The sequence below is a fragment of the Apis mellifera genome, linkage group LG4 (genome assembly GCF_003254395.2).
Source record: "Apis mellifera strain DH4 linkage group LG4, Amel_HAv3.1, whole genome shotgun sequence".
Classification (NCBI taxonomy): Eukaryota; Metazoa; Arthropoda; class Insecta; order Hymenoptera; family Apidae; genus Apis; species Apis mellifera.
The window spans coordinates 7,541,517-7,566,448 of NC_037641.1; the positions used below are offsets into that span (position 1 = coordinate 7,541,517).

Genomic DNA, 24,932 nt, shown 5'->3' on the forward strand with positions numbered 1-24,932 from the left:
ATGCTGAATCGTTCGGCGACCAACACGAGAATCGCGCGGAAATCAGCATCGAAACCTTCCCCTCTGAATCGTTGGAGGAGACATAACGCTTTGAAACGACACTCGCGGCTCATCTCTGCGACGGATCTTTATCGAGGAGAAGGAGAGGGGAGGAGATGGGGTGGTTGAGAGCAGAGCGTCGCGACGTCGGTCGGCCGGAAACCACTTGGAAACCGCGTCCCAGACGAAGATAAGAACTCGGTTGAATTTGCCCGGGCAGCAGGAAAATTGGAAAGGAAAGGGGCGCGTGTGTGGCTTCCGCCCGTTTCCGCCCGTTTTTGTCTTCGTGAATTCCATCCGGCGAATCGGGCGCCACGCCCGCCCCTCTCCCTTTCATCCCTCGCAATACTACTGTTGAGAGGTGGTGGCGCGATTTCTTCGACACCTCGAGCCGAATGGAACTGTCAACCGTGTTTTTCAGGTGGACATCACCGAGCTGTGCCCATCGGCCACGGTCCTCGCCCAGCAATTGACCCACGTGGAACTCGAGAGGCTCTCGTACATCGGCCCCGAAGAATTCGTCCAAGCTTTCGCCAAGGTTTGTATTTTATGTGTGTGTGTGTACGTGTGTATGTTTTTTATTCCAATCACGTACTCGATGATTGTATATTCCTTGCTTCTTTTCTTTTCTGCGCTTCGAACATGTAGATTGATAAATTTTGTCTACAGATTCGATAAGGTGAAATAAGTTTGTCTTAATTCAATATTGAAATTCGAGTGAGAATTTTCGAAAATTTTAATATGCCAAAAATTGATGGATTTAATGTGAATTTATTCAACGAATAGGAATCCCCTCATCTGGAAACATCGTTTAAGGACATGAAGAAAACGCGCAATCTCGAATCGTACATCCAATGGTTTAACAGACTGAGCTATTTCGTCGCGACTGAAGTATGCAAGGTAAGTCGAACGCGTGGATTCAACAATTATTTATAAATATTCGTCGAAATATTGATGCAAGAGGAGCAATTGAAAAAAAAAAAAAAGGAAAAGGATTATCGTTTCTTGGTTTCCAGCATCCAAAAAAGAAACAACGAGTCCGGGTGATTGAATATTGGATCGAAACAGCCCGTGAGTGCTTCAACATCGGCAATTTCAACTCCCTGATGGCGATCATCGCTGGTTTGAACATATCACCGATATCTCGTCTGAAGAAAACGGTAAGTCGCATGTTATAAATATAAAACAAATTATATAACAAGTTTAAACTTCTTCGAACATTAAATTACCTGATAAAATAATTATTCTTCCAAAATTTTTTCTTCTAAACAAATTCTTTACAATTATTTCCGCAAAATCTACGAAGCTACGTAAAACTTAAAACAATACAACATGTTAAACAACAATTTCTAAAAATAAACAAGAAAATAAATTTCACAATCTCGTTGAAATCCACAATTAGTCTCGAACACAAGATAACATGAAAATTTACGATTCTACGATTACGTAAAAAAAAAAAAAAATCAAGAGAAAACAATCAATCATCCGTGGATAAAATCGATGGACGAAGAAAAAGCGATCTACGTTGAATTAAAAGGACACCAGAGAGGAAATGATGAACAATCTGGGTGAGGACATTTTTATGATGAATCTGTTTCGTCGAAACTGAATCGACTGCGAGGTCCAGTCGCAAAACACGTAACACGTCGAATTGCTTCTCGCCCTCTTGCAGGGGGATCGTACGTTGCAATCAAGGGTGTGTAATCCTCGTAAATCGAGCGTGGCGCCGCGGCGACCGGCGTTAACCATGACGAATCGTCGTGAATCGAGTTTTCGTTGAAACGGGATACGAAAACGGAGAACGTATTCGAGGGGGAGATTTTTCGGAAGCGGTGAAAAAAAAAGAAACGAGGATGGATGGCGGATCGCGCCGTTCTAATTGAATTTTTCATTCCGTCACTGTTTCGCGCCTTGTTCGATTGAAACGGAACACCGGACATCGGGTTAATTAGAAAGCGTGCTGGGATTCAGTACTGCATGTTGCGATTTTTAATTGGGATTTGTCTCTTCATTCCGTATCGCATTTTTCTAAAAATCTTGGATTTTAATTGGGAACGAAGCTCTGCGAGGGAAGAAGAAATATTTAATTTTGTATTCGTATATTTTTTTCTCATTATTGCTCATTTAGAATATATTTTGAGAATTAAATTTAAAATAATTTCATCGTGTTTATCGATTCATCGTAAATTTACTTGGCAATTTAAAATTTTGTGTATCGTTTATTTGAGAAATTTTATTAGGAATAAATACGTATGGAAGAATATAATGAAAGAAGTATGATTTAATCTAGCATATTTAAAAATGCACATTCAATTCTGGAATTAATTAGTTTATTTTGTACGATGTATTTCACTTCGCCCATATTTTCTAGCTTTGAAAAAGAATTAAATCAAAAACCTAAATGAAAGGCTAAATGTAAAAAGAATTTTTTATGAAATGCTAAAACTTCATTTTGAAATTTTATGTACATACGTACATTCCCTCGCAAAAATTTCATTTCATAAAAAAGAAAAAAACTCTTTTTATTAAAACGAAATGCCAAAAAAACTTCCAACAGGAAATAAAAATCTTTAACTACATCCGCATTAAAATACGAATGTTTCGTATTATTACATCGTGATTTATTTTAATAAAAATACCCTCTTTATTTATCGTACGAAGAACTTCGAAAGTACAAATCCACTACGATCGATTTCAAATTTATTAATCCAACGAAACTCGGAATCGGTGCAAAATCGTCTGAAATTTATCGCGAAATTTTCACATGGATGGAACAAAAACAACGCCACGTAAAACGCTACGCTGGAAAAAGAAGAACTCGTTCGTTTCAATCGAAAAGACGAAACGAAATTCGACGAAAAAGGAAAAAAAAAAAAATCAAGTGTAACGCGAATTTAATCCAAAGCGTAGAAAAAACAGGAACATCCGCATTCCGATCCTCCGGATAACACCGGTGAAATAATCGAATCGCGCTTTGCGCGTAACAATTGCGTTTCCGTGAGAAAAGGAAGAATAAAAATAAGGATAAAAAGAAAAAGATGAAAGAGAAAAGTGGGAAAGAAGAAATACATATCGCGCGACTTCCTGTCAATCTTTCACGATATTACTTCCTGGAGGGAGGACGACTACTTTCGTCCGCCATCTTCCTTTTTTCGCGATGAAATCCTGAAAAGAAATGAAAAAACCGCGCTTCCGTAAGAAAATATAATAGAATCCTCGATTGTTCCAAATGTGTATTTATCGATTATTTGAAAAATTATCCTCTGGCTCGAAATATATTAACAATTGGTCGAAAAGTTATTTATCTCGTAATTTTTATTAGTTTTTATAATCTATCATAGGTTTTGCCGCGAACGTACGATGAGATATAGATATAAAAATTGATTGTGAAATATTGAAATGGAATTGGATTAAAGTTTGATCGTATATCTAATATAACATCGAATTTTAGAAATTCTCGGAAGAGAGCCCCCGGTCGTCGCAATTGTACAAGAATTAGAGAGGCTATAAAAGCAGAAATCTCAATTTCTTTTTTTTCAAATACAATGTTCGAAGTCCGTGTCTCTTAAAATCGGATTAAAATGAAAAGAATTATTGGATAAGCAATAAATTCCAATACTCTTCTGAAATAGTTGTTCCGAATTTTCTAAAAATAATCCGTATCTCCTCGATACAATTTTTTTTTCCATGCCATCGATAAACAAACAACGATCCCAATATAATATTTACGAGAAGATAGGAGTAGGTGGAATAGACATCGATACCTAGAAGCTTCGAGAAGAATTATATCCGAAAAATAAACGGCGATTTTTTAAATAACACCTATCCGTGTGTAGCGTGCATTTATATAGAACCGTGGATTCTCCATAAATGGAGTTCCAATTCTCGAGGAACGAAACAACAACGGAAGAAGGTTAAAAATAACGGACACGAGTTCGTAACAAAGGTATTAATGGAGATTTCGACGATATTGTATGGCTCGATCCGATTTAAATGGAAATATTCTCGTCGGCGATCAAGCCGCAATTTCATCGTGTATTAAACAGTTGCATGAACCGTGCGTGAAAATGGAATGACCATTATGATAAATAAAATTAAGTTCCTCTTTCCCCCCTCCTTCCCTTTTTTAAATTTGCGAAACGAATCTCGCGTCGTCTAGTTTCATAAAAATGTTCATAAATATTTCGTTTCGCGGGTGTGTTTGCAATAAAAAGGTCGGGACGAGTGTATCCCCGCAAATGAATATACGCGAGAGTGTGAAATAATTAACGTGTCAAGTTATGATTATCTGACTGTCACAGGGCCACGTATTTTCGTGGTTTTTAAAGTACAAAAAAAAGAAAAGAGATGCTGGAATAAAGAAACATTCGAAAAGAACAAGAGATAACATTAAATATCCAGAGAATTGAAATTATTATAAAATTGTAAAATGTAAAATTAAAACTTTTATTAAGGAATGTTAGAAGTTACTTTTGGCAATTTTGTGTAGAATTAATGTAAATCTTAATAATTTTAACATTTGATGTTGATTTGATTTTTGAATTTTAATTTTTCAAAGAACGTAATTTTAAAAAATTCTATTTTTGAATATTTACTATAAAATGGTTCAGAGATAAGTTGCAATTTAAATTTAAAATTATGAGATTATAAAATATAAATATAAAATTTTTTGTCGCGAAATAACTTTATGGATATGAGAGAATGATAAAAAGTGGGCAATTACGTTTGATGTAAACTTGGAGAACAATTAAATTTGACATAAAGTAGAGATCTCGGTTGGTAGATTTATTAAGGCAACCGTAACATTCGTTCCAGAGAATTTTTAAAAAAAAATAATTGAAAAATGCTTTATATGTGTTGGCAAATGGAAAATCTTTCTTTATTCTCTTATATATATATATATATATATATAATAATTCTATGTACTACGATTTATTCTTTGTCAACAAATTTTATCCATTTATCCATCTTTATTTAAAACAAATTCCGTGAAAAGATCGCGGAACGAAAGAGCTCTGACAATAAAATAAAATTAAAAAATCAGTCATTCCAAGATAATGGATAAAAAAAATATTGAAAAAGAAAAGATAGGGAAAAACACACGAGCACATTAGTTAATTTTATTTCTCGAAAGGATCAGACGACAAATTCTGACGGATCGTGGACCGCGTACGACTTTATCGCGGAGACAAATTGCGAGGCGGAACGAGAAAACCATTAAATCATTTTTTTAACATTTTTTCTTTTTTTTTTTTTTTTTTCTCGTTTTTAATTACGGTCTGCTCCGCGGACATATCCCTCCGGCTCTATTCGACGCGGTTTGCTATTCGGAGTTCATTTGGTTCGGCCAGCTGATTTATACAGGGCCACCCTTAAAATAATTGCTGCAACTATCAGCGGCCAGCCAGCGTGGCCTCGCTTCGTAATTTTCGTTAATGAAAATTTAACGCTTCTGCTCGCTCATGCTCGCGCGTTGTTTTCCCTTCCCCTCCTCTCCTCTCTCCATCCCTTGAAAATCGATGCGCATTTGGGAAAACGTTTTGAATGAATTTTTCACGAATCGATCGATCGATCATTTGTTTGCCCTCGAAAGTTAATTAAAAAAAAATAATAATAAATTAATTAATTACTATTATTAATCTACTGTATTTATAGTGTCATTTAAATAGGATTATTGGATTATGATGATCTGAAATAAACTACTATTTTCTGAAAAATTTTTAATTTTGCCAAAATGATTCGGAAGAAAAATTTCTGTAACATCAAATAATGAGAATTAAATTTATATAATTTCGTAAAGCATTTAAGTAAAGAATTCAACGATCTTTCGAATGTCTCATCTACTCCTCTCCATCTTCCTTCAACACCCACTCAACATCGTCATCTCCACGAAGAAAAAAATATTCCAAATACGTCCGTGATCAGTCGCATCAGAATCCGCAATCTTGCCTAAAACCTTCCCTATCTCCCATCCCATCCAATCCCGCCAAACGGGGATCGGGCAAATCCAAAAATCGATCCCTCGAAGAAGAATCTATCCCTTCGAGCCAAAACTCGTCAACAACCCCTCCTTCTATCTACCCTCCAAGAGGATATTCCCCCTTGCTCGCAACTTCAACAAGTTCCACGAGTCTCCCTCGAAAAGTCACCGCGGAAAACTCGAGCGTCCTCTCCCCCTCCGACCCCTTGGTTGGAAATTCGTTCCGCCGATACGTCGGAAGACGAACCAGCTTAATTTACCGCGGAGATAATCTGCGGGTGACGTCTCCGCCGCGTTGAAAAGGAAGGGACGCTTCTAAGTTCGCTTCTCGACATCAAAAAGCTAATTACGTTCGGTCGTCGCGAGCAATAACCGAATAACCCTGTCGCGACCATTGTCGCGATGGGGAGGGCGAGCAAGTTTGGGCTCGAAAAATCTTTGGGAGGGGAGATGCTGAAAAAGGAAATTTAAAATTATTCGCGCTTGGGGTGGAGCGATTCGAGGGGGTGACTTTGATGGAGGGGGGAAGAGGAAGGATTCGATTAACTTTTGCTTCGAAAGGGTGAAAAGTTTGTTGATGGAGGAATGGGAAAGGTGAATGGATGAATGTGAATCGGGATTTGTATCTTGGTGCTCGGTTAATTCGGGGGGCCGATTCGGAGGGTGTTAAGGTGAAATATATCGTTTCGAGGTTTCGAGTGGTTTAGAGATAAGGGGTTGGGGTTTCGGTTCTCCGCTGGAGAAAATTTATGAAGATTTGTGATTATATTGTACATACATTTGGTATACGTTTGGTTATTTATTGACTTTTCTGTGTTGCATCGTAATACAAGTTAGAGATTATGTTTAATGCATATATATATATATATATATATATATATAGAATTAATTAAAATTGCTTAATGATAGAGAGAATCAGTAATGATTGATAATTATTGAATATTATTTGATAATTATTGAAATTTGGACGAGTTTAAAATTGTGGAGAGTAAAAGATTTCGCTCTTTGGCAGACCGTGCTCTTCTTCAAAAAATGAATTTAATAAATTATACGCGTTGTTATACACGGGGTAAAGGAGCAATGCAAAGGAGAAGAATGAATCTCTGAATTTAAATGAATGCAAACAAAGAGGCGAAAGATTGAACGAAGAATCTTGCGCAGTCAGTAAAAAACGTTCAAAGCATAAATTTGAAGAAAAATTTCCCCTCCCCGATTCTTAACCCGGAAGCGGGAAAATTTGATCGAAACTTTGTTCTTTTCACGGATTATTTTGAACTTTTCCAGAAGTTTCTTCTTTTTTTTCTTTTTTTTCTTTTTTTTTTTCTCCTACTGTTTATAAAATTCCCAACGGCGTGGCTTGAACTCAACTAATGCATATTTAATATCCGACTGTTCGCCATAACTTGGCGAACTTTAAGAAACTTAATTACGCTTGATCGCGACGATTTTCCTCCGCCCCAGAGATGCTTTCTTTTTTTTTTTTTTTTTTTTATTTTACCGTTTTGCGGGAATAATTTTCGCCAGGAAGGGAACGAAATTTATTGGCTTCGTTGCGAGAAAAGTTTGACCAATTAAATTAAAAAAAAATATATATATATATATTCACTTTTAGAAATGTAAAATTTTTTTATATTGAGAGTAAAGTAGAATCTGATGGAAATTGTATATGAATCGTGTATAATTGATTGAAAAGATGGAACACGTAATTTGAAAAAATTATCAAAGTTAATTTTTGATAGAATTATTATTACAAATTATTGAAAAAAATGAACCTTTTATGTAGAATATAATATCGTGAAAATTTTATAAAATATAAAACGTATAAATATGTTTAAAATATATTTTATTTATTTATTTGTTTAAATTGAAGATATTATAAAATAAGTATTTATTTTTGTGAATTTATATTTACACAGATGTTTACGAATATACATCTATCACGTAAAAGATATCATATTTGTGCTTTAAGCCAGAGTAATTATTTTTAAAAGCTATTTATTTGCGTAAAATATTTTTAAACCAGGAGAATCATTTTTAAGAGTTATTTGTGTTTGTTACTTGCCAACTTTATTACTTCGCATACATTATTCTTCATGAAATAGCTTACATCCATGAAAGCACAATAAAATGAAGATATTTATAATACCTTTTTTATACTCTTTTTCATATTTTTTTTTTTTACATACTGGATCATATATTTATAATTAATGAATTATATTTTCGTTATAAAAAAAATAGCAATTTGATAAATATTAAATATAATTTAAAATTAAAATTATATCATAAAATTATTATTATAAAAAAATAAAGTCCAATAAAATTTTTCCAAAATAAGTAATTTTATTCGAACAAATCTATCTAGATTTTTAAACTTTCAATTATCGAAATTGTTAATTTTAGACGCGAATTTCCATTTCCCTTTTTCTTTGACACAACTTTTCCACTTGGCCCCTAATAATTTATCTCGGAAGCGTCCAACCCTTGCGTGAAACGATATTCTTTTATGCGATAAAACTGCGCCAGTCCGATTCAAATGGGGTTTTTAATATGCAAATCAACTGGAAACACGAAAATCGGCGAACCACGGTTTAAACATTGGATGACGGATCGCGGTCGTAAATAAATGTAAATGGAACTAAGATTAAAATTAAAAAGTACGTGACTTTACATTCTGTTAAAATTGAAAACTCTGTGAAATTTGTTTAGTAATATCCATTTCGATATTATAAATTTTTAGCTTTTAATGTTCGATCATTGGTACAGTTTTAAACTTTTTTTAGCTTCGATTAATTCACATGAGAATCATATCTCAATTGGAATTACGTTTAATATATTCAATCTCTTGAACGTATGTACAAATATTAAAATTTCATTTTATTTTAACAAAATTTTCATCCTCGTTATAATATGTGAGAATATAAACTATAAATGGAAATGGTTATAAGAATTTTATTTGGCGTACAATTTAACATCCCCAACAATGATTAATCTTGTATAATAAAAATCTAAAATTTAAATTTTTTAAATTTTAGGTAAACAACTATAGTATTGCCATTTTCTATAATTTCAAATTATTCATATAAAAAAAATTAATATCATTTTACCGTAACGTAAAACTTCAAAATATATATCAAGTTGCAGAAAACACGATATTTCATCCGTGCGATCGAAACCAAAATGGAACAATTTAAAAAATAATTTCCTTCCTTCCACGTTAAAAAACAAAGGGAATATAAATTTATCTCACCTCTACCACCGATTCGTTCATTTCCTATCGAAACATAAAATCTTTATTTCCATCCCCTTCCCCCAACTTTTCATTACTCTCCGCGCCCTTAAATTACTAAATCTCTCCCCTCCTCCCTCGCATAAATAAACTCGCAATCAAGCCGAACTTAACCTTCTCCCCTCCCCCCCGAGAAGAAGCAAAATTCCATTTTCCATCCCTATCTCCATCCCCTCTTTACACCCTCGTTTCACGCGACACGCTATCATTTCCGATCCCGAGCAGGGGAGAAAAAATCGTGGGAAATGATAGTTTCAAGATTAGGCGGCCAGGCGGCGCCACGTACCGGCCACGTATCCTCAGAGCTTCGTCTAATTAGAATTCCCGGTTTCGAGAGGCTTTCTCGTTTCTTTGCCGCTGTCTCGCGGGATCCTTCCAGCAGATTCCCATCCCTCCACCTTCTCCACCAGGTTTCCCAGTTTCAATTTACCGGATCCACCAGGAGTCTTCCGATGTTTTTTTCCTCCAGCATTTCCCGGTGAAAATCGAATCGAGTCGCGCGGCTGAGAAAAATGGCTCCTCGGGGCGAGCAGGGAAACCCTTTCTCGTCCCCCTGTGTGTGTATGTGTGTGTGTGTGTGTGTGTGTGTGCTGGATTCGCACGCATGGTGAGATGCTCGATCTTTGAAGAATTTCAGTCCTCCAACCGGATGAGGCTATTCTTTCGCGCGAAGATCCGGAGCATTTGCATTTGCCGAGGATGGAAGATTTCTTGGTTTTATTCGAGGGATATATCTTCGATGTAGGTTATCATCTCTTGGTTAATAATTCTTGGGGATATTGATGGAACGATGGGTATTTTTTTTTTTTTTTTAGGAATTTTATAATGGACTATGAATTTTTTTTGATGTGGTTTAAGAAATAGATAGGAATATAATTGAAAAATAGAATTGTCGATAAGTGCGGAGAAATTAATCGTAGTTATTTTCGAGAAATAGTTGGAATACAATGTTTTCGATACGTTCGATTTTTATACGAAATATTATACGGATGGATGTATTCATATTTCAAATTTTATTCATTCTGAAATTCATCACAAATATCTCTGCAATTAGTTTCTCGTTTCGCTGTGTTTCAAACTGGCAAAAACTTCTATTAATGAAACAATAAATGTTACAAATTTTAAATATCACTCAAATTGAAAAAGAAAGAGGGGGGAAAAATATAGTAAACTAATATTTTTCGTATTTACAATCCAAATATTATTGTACGAATTTTTTCAACTATTTTCAGCTTCATACCGTGACACATTTTTGCAATAAATTTTAAATCATATTTAACTTTTAAACGTATGACTTTATTAAATAAAATATAATAAAATATATCAGAATTCTCAATTTATACAATAAAAAGTCACAGAAAAATAATTTTAAAAATTTGTTTTATTATTTTATTATTTTCCAATATATTGTTCGCAGAAAAGATTATATTTGTATCTGTAATTATTTTACAAATAATTTCTAATAAAAATTGCACTCACCTATGATATCAATTGAAGATTAATATGTAAACGGATGTATAAGAAAAAGAGAACGAAATGTAACAAAAACCACAAACTTCCATACTGACGATTCTGTTAAATCGACGCAAGCTTGTTTAATTGGCCATCCAAAAAGTTGAACGAAAATTCGGTTTAATTAATACGAATTAACGTGTAGCCGATGTTCAACGAGGGTGAAATAGTTTTCGATAAATTAATTCGAGCAAGCGCGGGTTTCAGGGCGAGCACCGTTTTAACCGTCAATTAGGTCTTTCAGTTCCACTCGATTTTAGATGATTTGATTAGCGAGAACGGTGATACTTTGCGTTTTTTCACGAGTTGATAAATATGAAATAAAAACCATTTAGTAGTTTTATTTTTAGCGTTGATAAAAATGCAATTTGGATTTTTCTTTTTGGAAGATTTTTAATTAATTGATTTAAAGAATCGAGTAAATATGGATTTGAAATTGTTGTAATAATGAATTTTAATAATAATATTAATATTCAAAGTATTCAGAAATCACTTTATTATGAAATTATCTTGATAAATCTAGTGTCCTTTTGAAAAAAAAGATCGTTTATCAATATTTATAAATAAAAATATTAATCAAAAATGTGAATTGTCATGCAATCGTAACAAATATCACCGTCGAATTGAAATTTATCGTTTTAAAATCTGCGATTTATCTTTTGACGAATGTAATTAGGATCTTTCCGCTTCGCCAAAATTCCAGGAATTCCCGCAATTTATCGTTTTTTAGATGTATGAACATTCGATACGGATTTTTCTTTTTTTTTTTTTTTCATTTGAAGATAATAGAATTTTATAGAATGTTTGACACGTTCGCGTTTTCGAATATTTATATTCAAGCGTAAAATTAATTATCCTGGTTTACTCGTTTCGTTCCCGATAGTAATGCCACGGTTTAATTCGTTCTCTTTAAATGGAAATCCAATTGATTGTTTTTGTGCTCGCCTTTCCCTGTTGTTGTGCACGATTTTTTTTTCTTTTTTTTTCCATTCTATAATTTATATTTCGATGTAATAAACATGAAATCTTTCATGCTTTGAAAAAAAAAAAAAAAACCACAGTAAATATAATTCTTTGTGCCTGAAATTAGTTTGTCAATCAAAAATATTTTTCATAGAATTTTCCCGTATAAACTACCTGTATAAAAAAAAAAATCTGTTTTGATTAAAAATCACGATCAATTTTAATTTTGTTAGTTAAATTTGTAAAAATTAAATTTACTATTATTATCTTTCTATTATATTACGTATATAATAATTACTTGATATTTATACTTAATTCGTCAATTTAATTTCATTACACGCTGTCAATATTAATTAAAATTTTAATTAAAAATAAAAAAGTTATTATAACTTAAAATTATTCAATTATCTCGCGATCAGGAAAAATCTAATTTCTTTGTAAACAATAAAACGTTCCAATCCTTGTACAAATGTAATCGAAAATAAAATTGGAACGTACGTAATTTACGTAATTCACTTTCAAAAAAAAACAAATAAACAAAAGAACATTTGAATTTTCATTTCCACGCACAGATTAATTCAAAGTAAATCGAAATCGTAAAGGGAAACAAAGGGATAAGGATCGCATTCGAATTGAAATCATCAGAGAAGATCAGATTGAAAACTAGTGAATCTAAGGAATAGGATAAAAGTAACGAGGTTGAAAAAAGGCGAACAAATTGAGAAAAAAGCTGAGGAAGATATTAGAGAATTAAAGGGAAAGGAATTGGAAAGGAAATGGAAAGGAGAAGAAGATCGAGAAGAAGGAATGAAAAGGACGAGAGTGGGTCAAATGCATGCAAGAGATGCAGAAAGAAGAGGGATGAGGGTGAGGTGCATGGCGCGGATGGAAATCAAAGGGATAAGGGAAGGAACAAAGGGATGCAGAGGGGTCAGAAAGCGAAGGTAACTATTTGAGCGTGCAAACGGTGGATAGAATTCGATATAGGAATGAAGGGTATCGGGTTGAAGGGAATGGGATCAGTTCGATTGCATTGTATCCAGACGGTCGAGTCAGATGCACTTATTGTCTGTCGTGAACACAACGTTCCTGCTCGTGCTTCCATCTGTCTCGCGTGTACACGCCATATCGTACACGTTTGAAAAAAGGAATGGATCGAAAAAATAAACAGTGAAGATCGAACAACGTGAGAACGAATCAGTTACAAAATTTGATCGATTCCTTTTTGTGTGCGAATTTTCTCATTCTTTCTTGATTAATTTCTATATTTATCTGTTTATTAAATTCATTATATAAGTCGAAAAGATTTTAGTAAAACAGACTGTTCGATTATCTAGATGTATCTTGATAGTCTTTTCATACTCGTCTGATCATAAATCTTTTGTTGACTATTATGATTGGATTTTTCTGATTATAGCTGGTTTGTTTCACTTGGCCATGATCGATTTATTATCTTATTATATTTTCCTTGTTTTATCATCACTTGTTTCAATCAAGTTGAATTAATAATTGAAGAAAGGAGGAATAAAAATAAAGACAAATAATAGCTTAAATGAATAAAAATTATTAACGAATTATTAATTAATTATATATGATTTTATATCAATTACATTCACACACTATTTCAATAATATTTCTATTTTATTATTATATATAAATTATTAATAAAATTAATGTATCATTGATACGTTTCCAATATGCACAATGTTTTCTAGCTTCAACTTGAATTCGAAACGAAGGAGGAAAAGGGAAATTACGTACAAAATTTACGAGACCAGAGGATTTACCGATGCGCACAGAGATTCTCGGTCTTGTTGCAACTACGCTAAACAACATAACAAGGGACCTTCCTGTTAACAGATACGCGAAATTATTTTCTGTTACAGTGGTCAAAGGTGCAACTGGCGAAATTCTCGATTCTTGAGCACCAAATGGATCCCAGCAGCAACTTTAGCAGCTATCGCAGCACCCTGAAAGCGGCTATGTGGCGTAGCGCCGGCGCTACGGACGAACGGCAGAGGATCGTCGTTCCCTTCTTCAGTTTGCTGGTCAAGGATCTCTACTTCCTGAACGAGGGATGCAGCAACAAGTGAGTACAAAAACTAGCTCGCTCTCTGTCTCCCTATCCCCATTTCTTTTTCTTCCTGGTGTTAATCATTTAAAACCAGAAAGAGGAAATCTCTGATTTGATAAAAATTTCCCGAATTTATGATCACTTTTTTAAGTAATTACCATTTTTACTATCTCGAAATTTAATCGATACTGTATCTTCATTTTTCCATCAAATACAAGTTGAATCATTTTTCAATTATTTCAATTTATGTGTTTAATCTGAAGGCTTTTTATGGAAATTGTGAGAAATACGAAAGGACAATTAATTGTTGTGAAGAAGATTGTGTAAAATTATCTATAGTTCGAAATAAGAATAGAAGAATTTAAGTGACATCGATAACACATTTCTCTCGCGATTTCAAGTTCGTTGAAAATAAATTTGAAACTTTAACTTTTTTTTAATGAAATTTAATATTCGTTAGATTCATTAAGATTCCAAATTAATAAATAAAATATTGCACAATTCTTTTAGTATCAATCTTCTACTGATAATACTAAGCAATTCTAAAATTCAAAATCAAAAAAAAATTAAAATATCGATATTTTCTTACAAATCACAATTCGTTCGTTCCCTGTTGGCAATGATTTCTTAGCCTAATTTCCTTAAACAAGAAGGGGATACAAGAAAGGATAGACCATGCAAATCCAAGGGAAAATATTAATAAAGTAATTTAAGTTGGAATGAGTTGACACAGAACGTTAGCCCTTGAGTGAAACGCGATCGTCCATTTCCTGTCCGTGAAACTTTGAAGCTTCGATAATTTCGTCCTCGTGGAAGCGATACGTTGACAGGAAGCTCGTTTTTGTCGGCGACGAATGTGTCGTACCATTTTCTTCGTCCTTCCTGCGCGCAAAAAAATTTCCCCCTCCAATGTCATTCCTTACAACCCCAGTTGTAAACTTATTAAACTTGTAATAGCAAAAGTTGTATTCTCGCAGTTCGAAGCCGAACTTGTTGAAAAGAAAATGAGAAAAGAAAACGAGCAGAGGAAGAAAGGAAGGGAACGAAACCCTTTCCTTCCTTGATCTAATCTTTTCTATTACGATTTTAAAAAAATATTCGTGAATTACTTTTCGCTAATATTTTTGGTTTATTATAATTCCTTTAATGAATTTATATAAATGGAATTGGAGTGAAAAAGATGTGGAAATTATTTAAAGGATTCTCGTCACTGATCAATCATCGACTTATACTACTTAAAGATTTTATTTTACGTAAAATGATAATTATTCATTTGTTTTATTACTTAATACATTTGTATCAATTTTTTGATAATTATTTATGACACAAATTTTATATATATATGTATATGTGATGATGATTATTGAAGTATCAAATTATAAATTATTAAAATGTAAATACTATTGAATTTGAACTTCGATTTTAAGCTTCAATTTTTCTTCAATTTCAAAAGCAATCAAAATATAATGTTTCATAAAAATAAAACGAACGAATCGAAATATACAATATATATACAGCGATGAAAAATTAATAGAACGAAATTTCCAATAATTTTCCCCTCATTTTTCAAAAACAGACTCAATCATGCATAATCGCAGATTTTCGGTTTTACATAAAAAAAAAAAACAAGTCTAATAATCTCGGCTATAAGGTTTTATAGGTCAGCTCTGATTAATCGTCACAATGACGAGTGACCGAGGTAGAACAAACATTTTTTTCGTTCGAAAAACTCATTACGCATATGATTGCTGGGCAAAATGAAACCTTGGCTCGTGCTTTGCCGCAAGAAGTTTCATTAGAAAAAAAATTTCTATTAGGGATGTTTCCTCTAGATATACGAGATGATATTTACAAAGTAACTGTGTGCGTAATACATCTTTCGCATACATCTTGACACAGAAATTAAAAATTAGCGCCGAAAGTAGATTTTTCTTCTTAGAGATGTTGATACAAGTTTCATTCTCTCAAAATTAATTCTTTGAATTTGAAATGATATTTTCTTAAGAAAATGTCGACTTCGTGCCGCAATTAGCAGATAAGATTACAATGGAAGAATATCACAATTACACCATTCTTTTTTTTTACCATTGCATTAAATTTGATATTCAGAAATAAAATTTGAAATAAAATTCTTTTCACTTACCTAGTTTACACATGAAATATTTCACTGGTAGAATTAATAAAGGAAGGAAAAGTGTATACCTTTTAAATAGAATTTTTATTTTTCTTCTTTCTGTGCGAAATACCCCATTCTGCATTGCAATAATGTATCTTTCTTTTTTTATGCTGCTCGTTTTCTTCACGTAGTTTCGCTGCGTGTAATATTTTTCATTGCAATAATATAATAGGAAGCATTGAAATTTCAAACTAAGTAGTAACGTTTCACGAGATTTTCAGTAATAAAAATAATCTTCTAACATTAGTTATTTATGAACTAAAAGATTAATTGTTTTCACAATAAATAATTACTTTAATATGTATCTATATCTCATTTATATTAAGAATCTGATTCTTTGTAAATAAAAATCGATTCATAAAATAATTAAAGATAGACAATTTCGTCGAAGAAAAAGTCACATGTAAAACAAATAAAACAAGAAACTCTGAAAAAAATATTTACCATTCTTTTAAATAAAGATTACGAAATTTCGAATCAATATTGTAAGATTTTGGTACGTAAGTACAAAAAAATTATTTCTGTCCATTATTACGTACCCACATACGAGTATCTACGTGCGTTAGACTTACAATGGCGTATATTATCCCCGAAATGGGTTACGTACCGTTTTGTGCAGGAAGAATGTAGTCGCGTAAAATGCGAGATAGAGCAACGTCTGAATATCGCGAGAACGTTTCACTGAATTGCAGTGGAACGAATCGGCGTATAGAGACACGTGGGTACAAATTGCTCCAGGATGCATGTATACCGACTGTAGATAAATGTCCGGGTATTACGTGCCGTTCGCATAATACGCGGATCGAGAACAGAGGTCGATATTGACTATGAGATGGAGGGGTATGGGTATTGTAAAGGGGTATTTGAAAAGGACGACACGTGTGTTGGGTTATTTCTTCCTTCGATTTATGGACGATTGATTTCTATTTTATTTTGAGAATTGTTTGAGGAAAGAGATCTAATGTTATTGCAGTCCACCGTGTGTTCGATTTTTGGTATAGTGATTTTATTGGCGTTTTATATTAAATTGTGAAACGATCATTGAAACGAATAGATAAAAGATAGATTAATTTTAAATAAATTAAAAACGAATTAGAATAATACATATATAATAACATATAAAAATATTATAAGAATATTTTAAGAATTTACGTACATTATATAACAGATTAGATATAATTAGATAATTGATTAAAAAATCATATATTAATAAAAATGAAAAGATATAGAGAACTATATACATTCTATAAATAAATGAAAACTTTTTTTAAATAATTCTTCCAACACAAAATGCTAACCTCGTCAACAAATAATCATATAATATCAAAATTTAAAAAAAGAAATACGAATTATCTTACTTCTCCTCTCCTCTTCCCCTGGAATAAATCTCACCAATACCTTCCAAACAAAAGAATACCTCTCTCGACCTCTCTCGCTCCTCAAACAAGTCCATTATGAACACGATCCACAACCCCTTACTACCCTTAACACGAGGATCCCAATAAACCGTCCATTCCTCGGTAAACCGAATAACGTTAAAGTATCAATTTCCTTAGAAAGCGTCACGATACAGTTCCAATACGTTCGACGTGGGTTTAATAAGGGAGAAGGAGTCCCCCCTTCCCGGCAATTATCCTTCCTTGCGCCGTCCGTGGATCGAATCTCTAATAGAATTTCGATCCACGTCACGGGTGGGAGGAGGTGGAATGGAAAGGAACCGCGAGGAAAGATAGGTTTCTCGGGAGGGCAGATGGATATTGACCAATCGACAGGCGTCCAAAGGGGGAGGAGGGGAGGGAGAGGTTGAAAGACGAATGGTTGCGCGTATGTAAATGTCTGTTACGTGCGACAGGGCGTCGCGGAACCGGAAGCGGGCGAATTCGTACGCTTCCGACCCAACGATAAATTGCCCCAACTTCGACTCGTAATTTTAACACGCCGGTTTCGCGCGTGTATACGTGTGTCTTCTCGTGCGAGTTGTCTTCTCTCGTTCAGTTACAGTAGCTAGTTACAGGAGGAAAACTCGGTTCTGGGGAACGGTGAAAAAATTACATTACATTTTTTTCTTTTTTTTTTTGAGAAAGGAGAGGAAGAAGAAGAAGAAGAAGAAGAAGAAATCCGAGAGTTGAGAGAAAAAGTGGATGGCTGATGAGGTCTTGAAAGTTCTTCTTTAGGAATTGGGAATTTTGTTGGGAAACGACGATTGCGAGTATTCGAAGATTTGTAGTGAATGTGATTTGAGAAGGAATTGGGTTTCTTTCGGTTCAGATTCTTCTTCCGTGAAACTTAAATTTAAATTTAATATTAGTGTATAAGAGTTTGAATTAAATTTAGATTATGTTCAAATGCGAGAGGAATAATTTTTATGGCCATTTCTATTATAAATGAGAAAAAAAATGACGATATATTATATATTATATTTGTAGAAAGTGTGATAATTTGTTTATTTTGTATATGTTAATTTTTTGAGTAATAATAAGATCGTTTTTATTCGTATACGAGAACGATTTTGACTCGTTATTTTTTCATCGCGATTTGTCTTAAGAACCTTTCCTTTGATTCTTCTTTCTTCTAAGATGGATCTTAACAAGTTTCAAGATTGTTTGCACGTAAAATCATATTGCTCTCAAAGAGTACATAAAACTTGAAGAGACTACTCTGAAACTTTTTGAGACTTTCCCTGCGAGCTGACCACTTTTGAACCCACTTCTTGAAATTACAACTCTTCCCATCAACTTTCCTTTTAGATAAAATATCCAATTTCAATATTAACTTCTCACAATCGAGATACACGTACCGATTCCCCTACAAGTTAAATAATTGAAACACAATCTAAAACACAATCTAAACGAGATACGATCAACTTTTCTTCTCTAATTTGTTTAACTTCTCTTTTTCGCGAAACATCCTTTCTCTTCCTACTATCTCATTTTCAATCGATATTTCGATAATTTATTTAAATTTCGCTTAAAAATTTTACTTCAAACGAAGTATGAAGAGGAGATGGAGATCAAATCGAAATTAATCATAACTTATATCAAACGGAAGATTGATTATGATACGTTCTGAGCTCGAAATTTATGGAGGTAACCATTAACTTATCAGCGCGTCTCTCGCTTAGGCTAATGCTATCAGGATTATCCGAAATTAATTTAACAAAATAACAGGCGGTCGTTATTCCACGAGGAATGGCTGACACAGCGTAAACAGTAACGTGCTCGTTAAAGGATGTTGCTGATATCGATCCACGATACTTTGACGAGAATATTCTTAACCGATGGTGAAACATTGATGAAACGCTTGACGTTGAAACTTTCGATAGTTGTAGAGGAATTCAAATTGATTAAATTGATGGAAGGGATGAAATTTAATTTTAATTCGAAGCATTAATACGAATATCGTGATTAAGGAGAGATGAGACAGGTTATTTCTGTAAAATAAAAAGATGATGATAAATAGAAATTATTATCTATAAAATTTTCATCTTGAGAAGATAAGGATTTATTTCTGTGAAAATTACTGGAAATTTTGAATTGATTTCAATCATTCTTTATGCAAATTCAAATAAAATAATGAAAATACCTTTTGGAAAAATAAAAAATTAATTCTTTTGCGAAATTATTGTTACAGGTTGCCAAACGGACATATTAACTTTGAAAAATTCTGGCAACTGGCGAAACAGGTTACGGAGTTCATCGCCTGGAAGCAAGTTGCTTGTCCATTCGAGAAGAATCCACGTGTCATTGCTTTTCTTCAGGCGAGACCGGTGTGGACTGAGAATGGTAAATTAAATACCTTTAATTCTTAATATTAAAAAAAAAAAGAAAATTTCTAAGAATATTACTGAATTGAAAATCAATCGATGAAAAGTAGAGTAACATTTAAAAAGTAGATTACAACTTTATCTTCAATAATTTTCATTCGATATTAATAAATTAGAATAATCGTAACCACTTTCTTTTATTGCTGCCATTAAGAAATTTAATTTTCATCCATCCTGTGACCTTTGTTAAAACTCATTATTTCATAATTTAATTTCTTTTCACAATATAGCTCTAGCTTTGGCATCGTTCGAGTGCGAACCACCAGACAACAATCCGGAGAAAGAACGTTACAAAGCATTGAAGTAAGTCCCCTTTAATATTCGTCATACGGGAAAAAAAGAAAAGAAAGAAAAAAAAAAAAGAAAAAAGACAGACGGAAACTCATCTCTTCGTAATTTCTCTTCTCGTACAAGTTTCAATAAAATTAAATTACGTTCTTTTTTTTTTCTCTTTGACATCCTCTCTGACAGGTCTGAACTGAACGCTCAGTGAAAAAGAGCAACCATACACCGCGTCGAATGGAAGCGATATTGAGACAGAGGACGCGCTCTTTTAAAATTTCGTTCCAAGCATTAATCAGCCGAGAATCTCTCCCGCGAGAAGACGTTAAGAGAAGAGATACATCGAGAGAGAGAGAGAGAGAGAGGGAGGGAGAGAGGGAGAGCAGAGGGATAAAAATAGCGGAGAACACTTGAATCGTGAACGAGATGCCTGCACGACGATGAAAAATGGAGGAAGAGGAGGAAAGAAAATCCAGAAAATGCGGCGATTTGCTCGCGATCGATAAACGATAGAACGAAGAGGAAGGGAAAAAAAAATGATTCATCGTAGTGATCTCGCGTCATTTAAGGATATCGTTTAGATATTCTAGGAGAATCGGTGCAGTCGTAGATAATTCGCGATTTTAATTGTTAGAAACGATTCTAAATTTCTTTGAATAATAATCTTTCATGCGTTGAATATACATACAACGCAGCGTGTACAAATGAATTTTTCGAATCGAGATACAAATTTTCGTATAGAGTTACGAATTTTTTTAAACGTTCTTTTAAATCGAATTTTCGAATCGAAATTCCATTTTTCCAAATAAGAGTCTTTAAGAATTTTCGAAACCTAATCGAATAAAACTTTCAGGAATTCAACCCCGAGCATTATCCTCCCCCCATATCATAATATCACAAATTCTTCACATAATATCTCATCATCGGAAAACTCTCCGAATAAATTCCTTCAAAATTTCCAACTTTCCACCACGGCACGACTGCACCGATCCAAGATCGTCGACAGATCGACGTCCCCTATCCCTCGATCCATCAAGAAAGAAACCAAAGTCGATCTGTCAAAACGAAGAAAGAAAGAAAGAAGGAAGTAAGGAAGGAAAGAATAAAAAAAAAAGAATTCACACTGAACAGTATCGCGTAGCAGTAAGTATAGTTCCTAAGCCCGAGGCCAGGACGGAAAAACGTTTCACTCGACCATTCTGTACGCGAAACGTTCCACGTATTCGAGGGAAACGTCTCGTCCGCCTGGTCGACCCCTTTTTGTACATAGATCCTTTTGATATACGCTAACGAAAACTCCTAGGTGTGGAACAGAGGATAATGGAAAAAAGATAAAAAAGAAGAAATAGGTTCGTTCCTGTAGAGTAAGCTCGAACGTTGTCGTTTTAAGGTTCTAGGTTACACGTATAGTAGCAGACGACGGTCGTCGTGCACGTACTTAACGAACGGGAATGGCGTGTAGAATTGGCATAAAAGAGAAAGAGAGAGAGAGAGAGAGAGAGAGAGAGAGAAAAGAGAGGGAGGGAAGGAGGATAAGCATTTGACGAGTTTAGAAAGAGAGGTCCTAACGCTGTTCGCACCGTTTTCGAGAAAAAAGATTTTCATTGTCCCTACGATGGGACGAATTTCGATTTTCTTTTTCTTTTTCAAGAATTTCGAACGCGGTGAGAGACGTCCAGCACGCAAGATTCGAATATTTGTTTCGCACACGTGGAAACGAAAAGTTGGTAAATTTTTCTCGATTATTCGATTCGATTCCATGACGATATATATATATATCTGTAATAGATAATCTTCTATTGTGAAATTTCCACGTGGATGATATTTAAATCGAAATAATTTTCGAATATTGCGCTTGTTGGGGAAAGCTTAACAAGTTCGAAGTTTCGTTCGTCGATGAATTTCACCGGGGGACCGTTTTTAACGTCACGAGCATCAGAAATGATAGATCGACTTCGATACACGGTTATAAACTGTAAGCGATATATTAGAAAAACTTTAATGGAAAGTTGGCGATACCCTGGAAAATTCACGGGAGGATTTGTACAGTTTTATTTATTTTATCGGTATCGCACAATTCTCTCTACTGGATATCGATATACGAATGAAAAGTAAAAAAGAAAAGGAGAAAGCGTATCGTTCCGATGAAAGCTTTCTATTTTTTTTTTTTTTCTTTCTTTTTCTATGGAATGAACATTCGTGTCCAGTCTGGGTTAAAGAAATCGAAGCGAGGGAAGAATCTAGAGAAGAAAAAAATCTGGGGGAGATCTAGGGGGAGATCGAGTCGAGTAGAGAAATCGTAACGATCATGCTTTTCGTTTCATGCGTTCTCCAAATGAACTCGGGACAAAAAGGGAAGAAGAATTTCGAGGAGATAAATGACGGCCAGAGGGAAAGGATTTTGAGAAAAAAATAGGGACCAAGAGAGAGAAAAAGAGAGAGAGAGAAAAAGAGAGAGAAAGTTCGTTTTTCAAAGACACGCGAAGAGGAAGATGAATCGATCGTGATCTGTGCGAAGGAAATGCAAAAGTAGAACTTTCCGCTCGTTGATTCGCAGCTTCGCGTACTGAGAGAAACACCATTGCAGTCATTAGACATTTAAGATTTAATTTATATTCTATCTGGACGATTCCCTGTCTTTAGTATCGAATTTTAATTTTATTTTTGATTTTCGAAATATATCGCGGCATGATTGTGAATCATTGATTCGTTCGCGAAAAGCTATTCATAGTTTATAAAACATGGAAAAATGTGCATTCGCGGTATTGTTTTATTTTAATTTTATTATTTATAGAAACGTATTGTGTGTTGTACACTTCTTTCTATACATTTCTTTTTTTTTTTTTTTTTTTTTGAAACAAGTTGAGCTTGTGTTTTCGAATGAACGAATTATTGTAGTTTTCTTTGGCTTTTGAATAATATATATATTCGATAAATGTACAAATGTTGTTTGTAAGTTAGTATTATTTTACAATTTATTGTATAGATTTATTGGATAGAATTAGTGTTTAAACTACGGGAAAGAAACGGAGGCAGCACTTCTTGCCTTCAATTTTTAGTATAGTAGCTTTTAGCATAGATTTTTTTACTGTTCCTATATTATTTATATAATCGTATCGTGAGTATTCAAGAAAAATTCTCTTAAACCGTGGGATATTATCGAGAAAAATAATTCTTTTTAGAAAGAAAAATTAAAATTGTTTCTAAAACTATTTTAATCATGATTTTTAATCAAAATTAATTTAGAAATTCCACTTGTGAATTTCTTTCTAAAGTTAAGAATCAACAATCAATTTTAATTAGAAACAAACGAATTTTCTTCTTGTGCATACTCACAATATTATACAGTATGTAATATTTTTAATTATATGGCAGAATATTTTTCTATATACATCTCTAAGATCTATCCATTTATTTATAACAAAGTATTTTAATCGTTTTTTGCGTAGCTATTAGTAATTTTAACGGATGTATTTCTATCGTTCTCTCAGTACGAGGCTCGAACAAGTGAAAACAAACGTATATCATATGAAACAGAGTAGCTTCGTATGTACGAGGACGAACCAGAGTCTACGCGAAGATCGCGTAATAAAGAAAGTATAATTCATCGATCAAGCCACGAATATCGGGGATACATTGTACGTCAGGCTCCTTTCTTTGAAAATCGTATAATAAATATCATCGTTAATGCACAGATTAAGACAATATTTGAACGTTGTTTTCGTTGTTCGTAACGTTTTATTAAAACTTGAACAGTTTAATCTTGATGAGAATTTCTTCGTATTTTTATTGCACGTGTTACGATGAAAGACTTAGCAATAAACTCACAAAATTGATGATGAAATATAACATTGTATATAATTTTAATTTATTTAAATTAAAATTCAATTTAGCACTCTGATGAAGAACTTTGATCTAACTTAAATCCAGAGCAATTAATCTTCGAAATCTAATCTAGATGTAATTGAGATCTAACTTATGCCTAATCCAATATAATCCAGTCCATCATTCGACTCAAATGAAATGTAATTTAGATCGAATCGATCTGCTTTTCGTCCAAATCCAGTTGTATTCGATCCAATTCAAATTAATTAGGTTCTGTTTCGAATTGAACATCGCATAATTAATCGTATCCGTATTAATTATTCCAAAACTCGCTTGATCGTAACACGTGCATGCAAAATTTTCAACAATTCACGAATAATGTTATTAAAACGAAAAAAAAAAAAAGATTTCACGATGCCATTTCGAAAATCTTCTTTGCGAACGCTTCATACACTTGTAAATAACCCGATATCTCATCTCTCATCAATTTTATAAAGTCAAGCGTCAACCAATAAAATAAAAAAAAAATAATAATCCATCCTAAAGAGAGGAAAAAAAAAGAAATCGCTCAAATAAGAAAAAGAAGAAAGGAGTCGGACAATCCCCGATCACGTTCTCACGTTAGAATTTTAACGAACAGACAATTATCCATGCACGTTTATCATAAACCATACACGATTAACCGTACGAATCTATCGTAAGGAGTATAAATAGTTAACAAGTGTTACCGTGTGTAAGCGCGTTGCCAATATTCCAATTTGGAGAGTAATCTCCAAACTGTGCACCCATTCGAACGATGGATATTCGAACGAGGAGCCCTCATATTCTCCCCAAGTATTAGAATTAAACTCGCTCCCTTTTGTACACGATACTATTTTCTTATATTTAATATAAAACAAACGAACAAACTTCTTTATATTCAATATAACAAGAAAGTATCTCGAGCGAAAGATGGAAAAGGGGGAAAAAATA

General features: G+C 33.5%; 1 protein-coding gene across 1 annotated transcript in view; it reads left to right on the forward strand.

Moving 5' to 3' along the window:
• LOC412801 (mediator of RNA polymerase II transcription subunit 12) overlaps positions 1-24,424 on the forward strand; it is a 479,417-nt gene extending 454,993 nt beyond the window's left edge. The window contains exons 8-14 of the mRNA XM_396254.7: positions 461-577; positions 826-939; positions 1,056-1,199; positions 13,667-13,869; positions 19,661-19,812; positions 20,084-20,156; positions 20,325-24,424. Of these exons, the coding sequence (XP_396254.6) occupies positions 461-577; positions 826-939; positions 1,056-1,199; positions 13,667-13,869; positions 19,661-19,812; positions 20,084-20,156; positions 20,325-20,346 (825 nt within the window). The 3' untranslated portion in view covers positions 20,347-24,424. The remainder of the gene's footprint in view (positions 1-460; positions 578-825; positions 940-1,055; positions 1,200-13,666; positions 13,870-19,660; positions 19,813-20,083; positions 20,157-20,324) is intronic.
• Positions 24,425-24,932: the final 508 nt, after the last annotated feature.